Below are 15,856 nucleotides of genomic sequence, written 5' to 3'. Positions count from 1 at the left end.
CTCCCTTAAGCCATATGCCTCCTCTCTGAGGTTTTACCCATCAGATGCTTATGGATGTGGATATTCATATCTATCTTGAGCTTTCCTGAATTTCAGATTGTGAACAATATGTCTTCAGTTGCCATGGGAATTCCAAGATGACATGATTACTTTCTTCCATGATTCCTATCACTTTTTTTTCTTTTCTAGGTCTCAGTTAAATACAGAGTGGCCTTCCTTGTTGCTTCCTTAACCTCCACTACTGAGAAAATAAGTTATTAATTATATCAAGTCGATAACTTATTAAATTTTGTAGGGAAATTTTATATAAATAACTAGATTTAAATTATTATTATCTTTCTCAAAGTCTACATTATGTAAGAAAGGAGTCAATAATAGGTAATTGTTCAAGAGTAGTTGTAGTTGGTGATGGGATCATAGGTGATTACTTTTCTTTGTTTCTCTGTGTTTCCCGGATTTTAAAAAAGTAGCATGCATAACTTTTTAAATTAAAACAAAATTTTTAAAAAATCTGTCAGATATTCTGCTTTTAGGAAAATTAGATTTTCAGTAAATGTTTAGATGATTGAAATGTCCCAGTACAGTGTATGTTGTTCTTGTGCTAATTTGGGAAACTGTGTTAGGAAAATATTGTCCATATCCTCAGGCTGGCCCATGATCTGTTGCCTCTTTTCAAGATGATATAATGTCTGTTTTTCTTTTGTTTTGTCCTGGTCCAAAAGCTCTCCACCCTTATCTCAGAATAAACTGGAAGCCATCATGTGTTACAATGTGTGTGCCCACACGCGCACACACGCACGCATCTCTCTTCCACTCACAAAACACTTTCCCTCTCCCTCCCTAACACAAACACATGCACAGCTACTTATCAGAGTTCTCTATTATGCCTGAAAGCAAGCAGCACTAAGGCCAACTTCATTTGTTATTCATCAAATCTGGACACATTTCTTCAGCCATTTTCTGGCAACAGTAGATAATCTGATTGTAGAGGAGAATATTTTCAGCCATTAAATACAGACTAAAGTTATTTTCAAAAAGATATATTTGTGAATGCTGCATCATAATTGTGCTATGCAGAGAGAAGTTCCTAAGTAGAGACAAAACTATAACATATTAACAGAAGAATTGGGTTATGTCTACAGGGCCCTGGTTGCCTATATCAATGACTTCATGAGATTGCCATGTGTAACTTGTAAAACTTAGAGTTAAGAGGATTTCTCATTTGTGAGACCCTTGCATAAGGACATGGAAACACACCTTTGCGTTTATAAAGATGAAAGCTGGTTTCTATGCAGACAATCCTTTGCATTTAAAAAGACAAAGTCTGATTTCTGTGGTTATTTTCCTAGAAAATCTGCCATATGAAACATACAACTTTTACCTGGATTCAGACCTAAGAATTGTATTTTTTTACTTCTGGAGATGCTGTGTATCATCCTGATAGCCTCGCTATTTACTGGGGCCATTGTCGGTACTACAGAAGTAGAGTGGCTAGACCAATTTTGAAAATGGAAAAATTTTCACATTCAAGGCAAGGGTCTTAGAGTGTGGTGATTTAGAACTTGGACTTCAGAGTCAAATAGATCTCATTTCAAAGTCTAGATTTACAACAGACTAGCAGTATGACTTTTGGTAAGACATTTAGTCTTTTTAATATCCATTTCCTAGTTTTGGCGAACGAAAGAAGAAGATATATGTAGAACATTGGACAGTAGCTGTCATTCTTGATAAATGTGAGCTACACAATAATTATCACTGTGAGTATCAGTAATACGATTCAGTGCCACCTGGATATATCTTCTCACCCCACTGCCCTCGACTCTGGGTAATATTTATTCTGTAGAACTGTAGGGAGCTGCCTCAGACCAGGGCCTCCCTGATGTGTTCTCTTCTTTTACCTGATTAACTCTGTGTTGTCCACGCAGGTGAATGGCACAAACACCGGAGTGGTCACTTAATAGGAATGCTGTGAAGTTCAGCATAGCTTTGAAGTTTTGGGTCAGAAGCATCTCTGCAGCACATTAGTAATTTGGTTTAAAAATAAAAAGCTAAATACTCAAAACTGGGCATAGTCTGAAGTTACTGTAGGCATTTTCAAAGAGTTTAGGAATAATTTAGAAGTTATCTGTGATCCGGGTACTGCATAAGCTTCTTTCTCTTTAACATACAGCCCCTGGGACATAAAGTGCCTCCCTCTGCAGTTATGAAAGCAGTTCTCGTGGGTCAGTTCCATTTCTCATCTGAAAGGAAAACTCCTGCACCTGGGCAAGCCTTTCCCGGTAACAGAAGCCAAAGGCAATGTTTGGACCTACCATTAAATTAAAGCCTGTTGGAAGTTCTCGAAAGAAAAACCCCATTTGTTCCAGAAGCAGCATTATTTAAACAGTGCACGGCACACAGTAGGGCCTCAAGTTGTATGTGCTGAATGAATGAATGAATGAATGGAAGAGGAGGTAACTTGGTGATGTCTCTGTTTGTGTTTTGACTCTAGAAGCACCAGAAACCGTTCAGCCAGGTGCCACGGCCCAGCCTGCCAGCTCACATTCTTTGCCACACATTAAGCAGCAGCTGCGGAATGAAGACTGCTACCATGGCAAACTGAGCAGGAAGGCAGCAGAGAGCCTCTTGGTAAAGGATGGGGACTTTTTGGTTCGAGAGAGTGCAACATCTCCTGGCCAGTATGTGCTAAGTGGCCTACAGGGAGGCCAGGCAAAGCATCTTCTCCTGGTGGATCCTGAAGGCAAGGTATCATTGTCCTCTTATTACAGTTTTCACAAATAAGGTTATTCTGAATGATTGGTCCAAACCCTGATGTTGAAGCATGGTAAAGCTAAGGGTTTCCTTTCTCTTGAACCCTCCAGCTGGAGCAGGAAGTGCTAACTAAGGGCTAGGGGAGGGGTTTGAGAGGGAGCGACCCTGGAAGATCATGTAAAGGACAGCTCTTTCTGCCCTTCTCACTTCAATTCAGTGAACTAGATGAATACTGACTACATGGAAGTACAAGGATTCACAGTTGACCGTTGTTCAGTATCACGCATATTGTCCTTGCTATCGGAGTGCTTGTAGCTTATAATTTCATAAAGCAGATGCTTAAATAATTATAACACAAGTATAAATGACATAAGAATGGTTCAACCAAAGCATTATGGTGTTTCTCAGGATAGAGGAGTGCTGTGGTTGAGGCAAACTAAAGGCTTCTTGCGGAGTCTGTCATGTAAGATGAACCTTGAAAGACAGCAACATTTTAAAAGGGGTACATTTGGAGCATAGGGAAGGAAGCACAAGAACAGACAGAGCAGAAGAATGGCTTTCAGCCAATAAAAAAATGTATGGCTAGGCAGAGGATGCCTGTAGACAGAAATGACCCTGGACAAAAAAACAGTTAACAAAATGGCAATAGTCTTTCCCTGTTAATAATTAGTTTAAATGTAAATGGATTAGGCTCCTCAGTCAAAAAATAGAGAATAGCTGAATGGATATAAGCAAGATCAGACTATATGCTGTCTAGAAGAGACTCACTTTAGTTTTAAGGACACACATAGTCTGAAAGTGAAAGGATGGATAAAGATATTCCATGCAAAGGATAACCAAAAGAGAGCAGGGGTGGCCATACTTATATCAGACAAAATAGACTTCAAGTCAAAAACTGTCGAAAGAGACAAAGAAGGACATTATATAATGATAAAAGGATCAATTCACCAGGAAGATATAACGATTATAAATGTATATGCACCCAACATCAGAGTACCTAGAAATATGACACAAACATTTACAGAACTGAAGGGAGAAATAGTAACACGATAATAGTGGGAGATTTCAATGCCCCACTTTCAATAATGGATAGAACGTCCAGTCAGAAGGACTTGAACAACAGTGTAGACCAAATGGACCTAACAGACATATACAGAACATTCCACCCGATGGCAGCAGAATACACATTCTTCTCAAGCATACTCAGAGCATTCCCATGTTAGATCACAAATACTAGGGCAGATCACATATTAGGTCACAAAACAAGTCTTAGGAGATATAAGAAGAGTGAAATCATACCAAGTATCTTTTCTTATCACAATGAAATGAAACTAGAAATCAATGGCAGAGAGAAAATTCACAAATAGGTGGAGTTAAACAACACACTCTTGAACAACCAGTGTCAAAGAGGAAATCAAGGGGGAAATTAGAAAATATCTGGAAACAAATGGAAATGAAAACACAACATACGAGAAGAATGGGATGCATCAGAAGCAGTCTGAAGGAAGTTGATGGTGATAAATGCCTACACTGAAAAGAAAAAGAAAAAGATCTCAAATAAACAATCTAACTTTACGCCTCAAGGAACTATAAAAAGAGCAAACTAAACCCAAAATTAGCAGAAGAAAGGAAATATTTCAGATTACAACAGGAATAAGTGAAAGAGAATAGAAAAATAATAGGAAAAATCCACAAAACTACAAGTTGGTGTTTTGAAAAGATACACAAAACTGACCAACTGTTAGCTAGATTGGCTAAGAAAGCAAGAGGGAAGACTCAAATAAAATCAGAAAGGAAAGAAGAGACTTTACACCCGATGCCAAATTAAATAATTAAATGATTATATTAAATTAAATGATTATAAGAGATTATTAAGAACAATTATATGCCAACAAATTGGATAGCCCAGAAGAAATAAATTCCTAAAAACATACAACCTACCAAGATTGAACCATGAAGAAACAGAAAATCTGAATAAATTACTAGTAAGGAGATTGAATCACTAATCAAAAACTGTCCAATAAAAAAAAGTCCAGGACCAGATGGTTTCGCTTGTAAATACTTTCAAACATTTAAAGAATTTTGTCAATGCTTCTTAAACTTTTCCCAAAAAAATGAAGAGGAGGGGCGCCTCGGTGGCTCAGTTGGTTAAGCATCTGCCTTTGGCTCAGGTCATGATCTTGGGATCCTGAGATTCCCCCCCCCACTCCCCCCACCCACGACTGTAGGGCTCCCTGCTCAGCAGGGAGACTGCTTCTCCCTCGCCCTCTGCCCCTCCCCCCACTTATGCTCTCTTGCACGGTCTCTCTCTCTCAAATAAATAAAATCTTTTTTAAAAATGAAGAGGAAAAATACTTAAAAACTCATTTTGTGAGGTCTGCATTACCCATATACCAAAACTAGAAAAAGGCACTACAAGGAAAGAAAACAGAGGCCAGTATGTCTGATGAACATATATACAAAAATCCTTAACAAAATACTAGCAAACTACATTCAACAGTTCATTAAAGGATCATATACCATGACCAAGTGGAATTTATCCCTGGATTGCCAGGAAGTTTCAACAAAGTAAATCAATCAGTGTGGCACACCACATTAACAAAATGATGGATAAAAATCATATGGTCATCTCAATAGATGAACCAAAAGCATTTGACAGAACTCAACACCCTTTCATGATTAAAAACAACAACAACAACAACAACAACAACAACAACACTCAACAAACTAGGAGTAGAAGGAAATTACCTCAGCATGACAAAGGCCATATGTTTAAAGCCTACAGCTAATACCATACGCACAGTGAAAAACAGAAAGCTTTTCCTCTCACCACTTTTATTCAACATAGTACTGGAAGTACTATCCAGAGAAATTAGGCAAGAAAAAGAAATAAAAGGCATCCAAACTGGAAAGGAAGAAGTAAAATTATCTCTTCACAGATGATATAATCTTATATGTAGACAATCCTGAAGATTCCACAGAAAACCTGTTATGACTAACAATTTCAGCAACATTGCAGAATAGAAAGTGAACATACAAAAATCAGTTGCATTTGTATATAATAATAATGAACAATCTCAGAAGGAAATTAAGAAAACAATCTCATTTACAATACCATCAAAAAGAATAAAATACTTAAGAATAAATGTAACGAAGGAGGCAAAAAGACTTATACAGCGAAAACTACAAAACATTGCTGACTGAGAGAAATTAAAAAAAAAAAACACAAATGGAAAGACATCCCATGTTCATGGATTAGAAGATTTAATATTTTAAAAATCTCCATATTACCCAAAGTAATCTACAAATTCAGTGCAATCTCCATAGAAATTCTAATAGCATTTTTTATAGAAATAGAAATACACTCTTCGTATTCATTTGGGACCACAGAGGACCCTAAATAGCCGAAACAATCTTGAGAAAGAAAAATGAAGCTGGAGACATCACACTTACTGATTTCAAAGCTAGAGTAATCAAACCAGTATGATACTGGCATGAAGACAGACATATAGACCAATGGAATAGAATAGGGAGCCCAGAGATAAACCTATGCATATATGGTCAAGTGATCTTTGAAAATATTGCCAAGAATACACAATGGGGAAAGAATACTCTTTTCAACAAATGGTTTTGGGAAAATGATATCCACATGTGAAGAATAAAATTAGACCTCTATATTATACCGCATATAAAAAGTAACTCAAAATAGATTAAAGACTTATATGTAAGCTCTGACACTATAAAGCTCCTAGGAGAAAACATAAGAGGAAAATTTCATAATATTGCTCTTGGCAATGATTTCTTGGATATAACACCAAAAATACAAACACACGCAAAAATAGACAAGTGAGACTATATAAAACTAAAAAAATTTCTGCACAGCAAAGGAAACAATCAACAGAGTAAAAATCAGAATGGGAGATAATATTTGCAAACCATATATCTGGTAAGGGGTTAATTTTCAAAGTATATAAGAAATTTCTATAACCTAATAGCAAAAAGACAAATAATCTGATTTAAAAATGGACAGATGGAGAGGAGTTAAGATGGCGGAGGAGTAGGGGACCCCTTTTTCAGCCGGTCCCCTGAGTCGAGCTGGATAGGTACCAGACCAGCCTAAATAACCACGGAATCAGCCTGAGACGCAGGAAGACGCATCTGGATCTCTACAAATGAACATCTCCAGCGCTGAGTATTGAGGTACGAAGAGGGGAGCCATGAAACTGTGCACAGATATCGGAAGATAAAAGGAAGGGGGAGGGAGCCGCCGCGTTTGGGCGCCGGGAAGCGGTAGCCACTTGCACGGGGGAGCGGGCGGACTCACAGAGGGCACCCGCGAGAGAGGGACTGAGACCGGTGAGCCGTGAACGCGCGCGCCACCAGGCATCTCCCGGAACACCGGAATCCCGGTGTGCTCACGGGATCCAGACTAAGACCGGGAACTCCCGGAGCGCGCGCGGGGCGGCTGGCGGCTGGCGGGCCACCTGCACGGGGGAGCGGGCGGACTCGCGGTCAGCACCCGCAAAACAGCAGACTGAGACCCTGAACCGGGTGCGCGCGCCACCGGGCTTCTCACGGAACTCTGGAATCGAGGTGTGCTCACCGGGCATAGACTGAGACCGGGAGACCCGGGAGCGCGCGGGGCGGGGGCGGCCGGTGGCTGGCGGCATTAGAAACACAAAGGACAGAGACGCGCGGGCCCTGGAAGTGAGGGCGGGGACACCGGGTGTGGGGCGCACAGCCCGGGACACTGCAGGGTTGAGCAGCACCAACAGTAACGGAGTTAAAGTGGCCAGAACATTAGTAGAGAACGGGCCGCAATCCCTCTGTTCTGTGACAATTCAGCCTCTGCTGCTCTGACTCTCAGAAGAGGCACAGCAAACCACCAGGGAAAGCCGCCAGGGAACAAAAGCCTGGAAATACCGGCTCAGAGAGCGCCCATCCCCATCCCCCCTCGCAGGGGACACGGAGACTCTACCCAAACAGGGTTGCCTGAGTATCGGCGCGGCAGGCCCCTCCCCCAGAAGGCAGGCTGAAAAATCAAGAAGCCCACAACCGGAGGCGCCTGGGTGGTGCAGTCATGGAGCGCCTGTCTCCGGCTTAGGGCGTGATCCCAGCGTTCCGGAAAGGAGTCCCGCATCGGGCTCCTCCGCTGGGAGCCTGCTTCTTCCTCTCCCACTCCCCTGCTTGTGTTTCGTTCTTGCTGACTGTCTGTCTCCCTCTCTCAGATAAGTAAATAAATAAAATCTTTAAAGAAGAAGCCCACATCTCTAAGATCCCTATAAAACAAGGGGCACGGCCTGGGACCCAGTCAATAATTTTGGGCTCTGGAAACCCCGCAACCTCTCTTCATCAAAATGACAAGAAGGAGAAGCCCCCCCCAGCAAAGAAAAGACAGTGAGTCAGTGGCCTCTGCCACAGAAGTAACGGATATGGATGTAACCAAATTATCAGAAATGGAATTCAGAGTAACAATGGTCAAGATAATGAGTAGACTTGAAAAAAGTATTCAGGAAAATATTACTGAGAATATACAATCCCTAAGGGCGGAAATGAGAGCGAATTTGACAGAAATTAAAAATTCTATGAGCCAAATGCAGGCAAAACTAGAGGCTCTGACGGCCAGGGTCACGGAAGCGGAGGAAAGGGTTAGTGAATTGGAGGATGGGTTAATAGAGGAAAAAATAAAAATAGAAGATGGTCTTAAAAAAATCCACGCCCACGAATGTTGGCTACGGGAGATTACTGACTCAACGAAACGATCCAATGTTAGAATCATCGGCATCCCCGAGGGGGTGGAGAAAAACAGAGGTCTAGAAGAGATATTTGAACAAATTGTAGCTGAAAACTTCCCTAATCTAGCAAGGGAAACAAAAATTCGTGTCCAAGAGGCAGAGAGGACCCCTCCCAAGCTCAACCATGACAGACCTACACCACGTCACGTCATAGTGCAATTCGCAAATATGAGATCCAAGGAAACAGTATTGAAAGCGGCCAGGGCAAAGAAATTTCTCACGTACCAAGGCAAAGGCATCAGAATTACATCAGACCTGTCTACACAGACCTGGAATGAGAGAAAGGGTTGGGGGAGCATTTTTAAAGCTCTTTCAGAGAAAAACATGCAGCCAAGGATCCTTTATCCAGCAAGGCTGTCATTCAGAATTGATAGAGAAATAAAGACATTTCAGAATCGACAGTCACTAGCCAATTTCGTAACCACGAAATCAGCCCTACAGGAGGTATTACGGGGGGTTCTATAAAAGTAAAAAGGCCCCAAGAGTGATACAAAACAGAAAGTCACAGCCAATACAAACAAAGACTTTACTGACAACATGGCAGAATTAAAAGCATATCTCTCAGTACTCAGCCTGAACATTAATGGTTTAAATTCTGGCTTCAAACGCCACAGGGTTGCAGATTGGATAAAAAGAAATGACCCATCCATTTGCTGTCTACAAGAGACTCATTTCGAACCCAAAGATGCATTCAGACTGAGAGTAAGGGGATGGAGTACCATCTTTCACGCAAATGGACCTCAAAAGAAAGCTGGGGTAGCAATTCTCATATCAGATAAATTGGATTTTAAACTACAGACCATAGTTAGAGATGCAGAAGGGCACTATATTATTCTTAAAGGAAGTATTCAACAAGTGGATATGACAATTATAAATATATATGCCCCCAACAGGGGAGCAGCAAGATACACAAGCCAACTCTTAACCAGAATAAAGAGACATATAGATAAAAATACATTAATAGTAGGGGACCTCAACACTCCACTCTCAGAAATAGACAGAACACCCTGGCAAAAACTAAGCAAAGAATCAAAGGCTTTGAATGCCATACTCGACGAGTTGGACCTCTTAGATATATATAGAACACTACACCCCAGAACCAAAGAATACTCATTCTATTCTAATGCCCATGGAACATTTTCAAGAATAGACCATGTTCTGGGACACAAAACAGGTCTCAGCCGATACCAAAAGATTGAAATTATCCCCTGCATATTCTCAGACCACAACGCTCTGAAATTGGAACTCAACCACAAGGAAAAATTTGGAAGAAACTCAAACACTTGGAGACTAAGAACCATCCTGCTCAGGAATGACTCGATAAACCAGGAAATCAAAAATCAAATTAAACAATTTATGGAGACCAATGAGAATGAAAATACAACAGTCCAAAACCTATGGGATACTGCAAAGGCAGTCCTAAGGGGGAAATACATAGCCATCCAAGCCTCACTCAAAAGAATAGAAAAATCTAAAATGCAGTTTTTATATTCTCACCTCAAGAAGCTGGAACAGCAACAGAGGGACAGGCCTAATCCACGCACAAGGAAGCAGTTGACCAAAATTAAAGCTGAAATCAATCAAGCAGAAACCAGAAGTACAGTAGAGCAGATCAACAGGACTAGAAGCTGGTTCTTGGAGAGAATCAATAAAATTGACAGACCACTGGCAAGACTTATCCAAAAGAAAAGAGAAAGGACCCAGATTATTAAAATTATGAATGAAAAAGGAGAGGTCACGACGAGCACCATTGAAATTGGAAGGATTATTAGAAATTTTTATCAACAGCTATATGCCAATAAACTAAGCAATCTGGAAGAGATGGAATCCTTCCTGGAAACCTATAAACTACCGAGATTGAAAAAGGAAGAAATTGATTTCTTAAACAGGCCAATTAATTATGAAGAAATTGAGTCAGTGATAAACAACCTTCCAAATAACAAAACTCCAGGCCCGGACGGTTTTCCTGGGGAATTCTACCAAACATTCAAAGAAGAAATAATACCTATTCTCCTAAAGCTATTTCAAAAAATAGAAACAGAAGGAAAGCTACCAAACTCATTCTATGAGGCCAATATTACCTTGATCCCCAAACCAGGCAAAGACCCCCTCAAAAAGGAGAATCACAGACCGATTTCCCTAATGAATATGGACGCCAAAATCCTCAACAAGATACTTGCTAATAGAATCCAACAGTTCATTAAAAGGATTATCCACCACGATCAAGTGGGATTCATACCTGGGATGCAAGCGTGGTTCAATATTCGCAAATCAATCAGCGTGATACATCATATCAACAAGAAAAGACTCAAGAACCATATGATCCTCTCAATCGATGCCGAAAAAGCATTTGACAAAATACAGCATCCTTTCCTGATTAAAACCCTTCAGAGTGTAGGAATAGAAGGTACATTTCTCAATCTCATAAAAGCCATCTATGAAAAGCCTACTGCAAATATTATTCTCAATGGGGAAAAGCTGGAAGCCTTTCCCTTAAGATCAGGAACACGACAAGGATGCCCACTCTCGCCACTATTATTCAACATAGTACTAGAAGTCCTTGCAACAGCAATCAGACAACAAAAAGGGATCAAAGGTATTCAAATCGGCAAAGAAGAAGGCAAAATGTCTCTCTTCGCAGACGACATGATACTCTATATGGAAAACCCAAAAGAAGCCACTCCCAAACTATTAGAAGTTATAGAGCAATTCAGTAACGTGGCGGGATACAAAATCAATGCTCAGAAATCAGTTGCATTTCTGTACACGAATAACGAGAACGAAGAAAGAGAAATCAGGGAATCCATCCCATTTACAATAGCACCAAAAACCATACGTTACCTTGGAATTAACTTAACCAGAGACGTAAAGGACCTTTATTCTAGAAACTATAAATCACTCTTAAAAGACATTGAGGAAGACATAAAAAGATGGAAAGATATTCCATGCTCATGGATCGGAAGAATTAACATAGTTAAAATGTCCATGCTACCCAGAGCAATCTACACTTTCAATGCTATCCCGATCAAAATACCGAGAACGTTTTTCAAAGAACTGGAACAAATAGTCCTTAAATTTGTATGGAACCAGAAAAGACCCCGAATCTCCAAGGAACTGTTGAAAAGGAAAAACAAAGCTGGGGGCATCACAATGCCGGATTTCGAGCTGTACTACAAAGCTGTGATCACAAAGACAGCATGGTACTGGCACAAAAACAGACACATAGACCAATGGAACAGAATAGAGAGCCCAGAAATGGACCCTCAGCTCTTTGGGCAACTAATATTTGATAAAGCAGGAAAAAACATCCGGTGGGAAAAAGACAGTCTCTTCAATAAATGGTGCTGGGAAAATTGGACAGCTACATGCAAGAGAATGAAACTTGACCACTATCTCACACCATACACAAAAATAAACTCCAAATGGATGAAAGACCTCTATGTGAGACAGGAATCCATCAAAATTCTAGAGGAGAACATAGGCAGCAACCTCTACGACATCGGCCAAAGCAACCTTTTTCATGACACATCCCCAAAGGCAAGAGAAACAAAAGATAAAATGAATTTATGGGACTTCATCAAGATTAAAAGTTTCTGCACATCCAAGGAAACAGTCAGAAAAACTAAGAGCAGCCCACGGAATGGGAGAATATATTTGCAAATGACACTACAGATAAAGGACTGGTATCCAAGATCTACAAAGAACTTCTCAAACTCAATACACGAGAAACAAATAAACAAATCAAAAAATGGGCAGAAGATATGAACAGACACTTTTCCAATGAAGACATACAAATGGCTAACAGACACATGAAAAAATGTTCAAAATCATTAGCCATCAAGGAAATTCAAATCAAAACCACACTGAGATACCACCTTACGCCAGTTAGAATGGCAAAAATAGACAAGGCAAGAAACAACAATTGTTGGAGAGGATGTGGAGAAAGGGGATCCCTCCTACATTGTTGGTGGGAATGCAAGTTGGTACAGCCACTCTGGAAAACCGTGTGGAGGTCCCTTAAAAAGTTAAAAATTGAGCTACCCTATGATCCAGCCATTGCACTACTGGGTGTTTACCCCAAAGATACAGACGTAGTGAAGAGAAGGGCCATATGCACCCCAATGTTCATAGCAGCAATGTCCACAATAGCTAAATCGTGGAAGGAGCGGAGATACCTGCAACAGATGACTGGATTAAGAAGTTGTGGTCCATATATACAATGGAATATTACTCAGCAATCAGAAAGAATGAGTTCTCAACATTTGCTACAACATGGACGGCACTGGAGGAGATAATGCTTAGTGAAATAAGTCAAGCAGAGAAAGACAACTATCATATGATTTCTCTCATCTATGGAACATAAGAACTAGGATGATCGGTAGGGGAAGAAAGGGATAAAGAAAGGGGGGGTAATCAGAAGGGGGAATGAAACATGAGAGACTATGGACTATGAGAAACAAACTGAGGGCTACAGAGGGGAGGGGGGTGGGGGAATGGGATAGACCAGTGATGGGTAGTAAGGAGGGCACATATTGCATGGTGCACTGGGTGTTATACACAACTAATGAATCATCGAGCCTTACATCGAAAACCGGGGATGTACTGTATGGTGACTAACATAATATAATAAAAAATCATTATTAAAAAAAAAATAAATAAAAATAAAAATAAAAATGGACAGATGACTTGAATAGTCATGTCTCCAAAGAAGATATACATATGACCAGCAGGTATTTGAAAAGATGCTCAACAACTATAATCACCAGGGAAATGGAATCGAATTCGCAGTAAGATATCACCTCACCCCTGTTAGGATGGCCATTATGAAAAACAAACAGAAAGACCAAGTTTTGGTGAGGGTGTGCAGAAATTGTAACCCTTGTACCGTGTTATTGGGAATGTAAAATGGTGTAGCTGCTGTGGAAAGCAGTATGGAGTGTTCTCAAAAAATTAAAAATTTAATTCCCATATGATCCATATTTATTGAATGGGTTTTTATCCCAAAAGAATTGAAATCGGGAACTTAAAGAGACATTTGCACTCCCATCTTCATTGCAGCATTATTCACAGTAGCCAAGTGGTAGGAACAAGCTACCCTTGATGGATTAATGGATTAAGAAAATGTGGTGTATGAATCCATACACGTACATACAATGGAATACTATACCGCCATAAGAAGACAAAAGTCTGTCACATGAGACAACATGAGTGAACCTGGAACGCATCCTGCTAATTAAAATAAGCCAGTCACCTGTCTCTCTGTCACATAAATAAATAAAATCTTTAAAAAAATAAAATAAAATAAAATAAAATAAAATAAGCCAGTCACAGGATGACAACTACTGCATAATTCCAATTATATGAGATATCAAAAATAGTCAAACCCATAGAAACAGAAAGTAGAATGGTAGTTTCCAGGGCCCGGTGGGGAGGAAGAAACAGGTAGTTGTTGTTTAATGGTTATAGATTTCAGTCATGGAAGATGAAAAAGTTCTAGTGATCTGCTGTACGGCATTGTGCTTAGAGTTCACTACACGGTTGTACACTTAAAAACTTGTTCAGGGGGTAGATCTCATGTTATGGTTTTGTTATCTCACACACATACACGCGCGCATGAGCACACACTCAGGCACCTTGTGATTGGGGCCACAGCAGCCAGTATTCGCAGTGTGTAAAGCTAGGCAAATGGTGGAATGCACAAAGGGTGCAGGGGGGCCATGATGAACTGGGAAGCACATGTCCTGTGTAAGAGGGACAGTCCCACGCAGCTCCGGTCAATTGCTGCCATTTGGAGTAAGGGCCCAGGGTAGCCAGATGTGATTTTCCCAAAGAAGCCATAAAACTAAATTTTTATAGGAGATCTCACCATTTTTAATTCAAAATACTTAAAAACTCTCTATTGGGTACCTTCCACCTTACCCCCCAGCAAACTAAAACATCTCCTGGTATGTTTGGCCGGAGAGTGGATAGTTTATAAACCCTGTGCTGGAAGATTAACTTGACATTTATATGCAGGATTGCCTTTGGAAGAAAGTAATTAGGGGATTCTAGGTAAAAACTAGTGAAAGCCTGAACCAGGATGGGCAGGAGACATACAGAGAACAGGGCAGAGTGAGCTGGGATTTACGACACAGACTGGCAGGACCGATCAACTGATTCGACGTGGGTTGTGGTTGAGATGAAGAAGATTAAAATGTTTTCAAGGCTTGGAGCCATTTGAGAGTAAGTGGGAAACCTTGTGTTCTTTTCCTCTTAATCCTTAAGTGTCTCTTTCCCAAGAATAGGGGTATTCTCTTACGCAGACATAGTGCAGTGATCAAAATCAAGAAATTTAAATATTGATACATTATCATTATCTAATTCATAGTTATATTCAAATTAGGTCAATTATTAAAAAAAAGTGTGTGTGTGTTTTCTTTTTTCATATGCCGAAAACCAATATCTAAACAGAACTAAAAAATCCCTTGTAGAGAGGTAGCAGAAGTAGCCAAGTATTCTATGTCTGCATGACTTCCCACTCCCGGACAATTCCCAGCCACCCCCCACAGGAGTATATTATGGCCGGTGGGGTCATGATGGAGAGTAATATCTTCTGCTCATGCCCGGGGTGAGGATGCAGTAATACTAGGGAAGAAAGTCCTCAGGAGAAAGCAAGCGTAGGGAAACCGAGTTGCTTTGGCATGCAGACAAGAAGCTCCCTGTGACGAATATTTATGAATCAGCTACCATGAAGTCGGCAGGAAGGAGACATGAGGGCCTATTAGTAAGGTCTGAGGAGGCTTCTGGAAGGAGACAGGACTTGTGTTGAGCCTCCAAGGAGAGGCAGGACTTCTCCAGAAGGGCCTCTTTGTACAGACACAAGTTATTTTGGGAACAGCCTGCTTGCTGGGTTATAATTGTAATCCTGGGATTCATGCTTGTAAATATTTATAGGACTGGTGACACGATAGAATATATCAAACAGTAACACGGCAAAGAGGTTGGTTGCAAATTTGGATTGGGTGACAGTGTTGATATTATCATTTTTCTTTTTTTTTAATAATTTTTATTTTGTTATATTAGTCACCATACAGTACTGTGTTCCATGATTCATTATTTGCGTATAACACCCAGTGTACCATGCAATATCATTTTTCTAACTGAGAGGGAAAATTGCTTTGAAAAGGTAACGGGGAATGAGACAAGTGTTTACTGAAGGATATAGAGTTGAAAAGTACCTTTCATTTTTTTGTTATTCAGCCAAATATCTCCTTCAGGGATGTGTCTGTTCTTCTTCCTGATTGTTTACTTCTTGCAGGAGAACTATTATC

The 15,856-nt window shown here is 40.3% G+C and overlaps 1 protein-coding gene across 1 annotated transcript in view; it reads left to right on the top strand.

Moving 5' to 3' along the window:
• Positions 1 to 15,856, top strand: part of SHC4 (SHC adaptor protein 4) — a 138,449-nt gene that overhangs the window by 120,501 nt on the left and 2,092 nt on the right. Inside the window, exon 11 of the mRNA XM_026518439.4 lies at positions 2,492 to 2,745. Within this exon, the coding sequence (XP_026374224.1) occupies positions 2,492 to 2,745 (254 nt within the window). The remainder of the gene's footprint in view (positions 1 to 2,491; positions 2,746 to 15,856) is intronic.

The sequence above is a fragment of the Ursus arctos genome, unplaced genomic scaffold (genome assembly GCF_023065955.2).
Source record: "Ursus arctos isolate Adak ecotype North America unplaced genomic scaffold, UrsArc2.0 scaffold_36, whole genome shotgun sequence".
NCBI lineage: Eukaryota > Metazoa > Chordata > Mammalia > Carnivora > Ursidae > Ursus > Ursus arctos.
The sequence above is the reverse complement of the archived record's forward strand: the minus strand, read 5'-3'. Positions and strand labels throughout refer to the sequence as shown.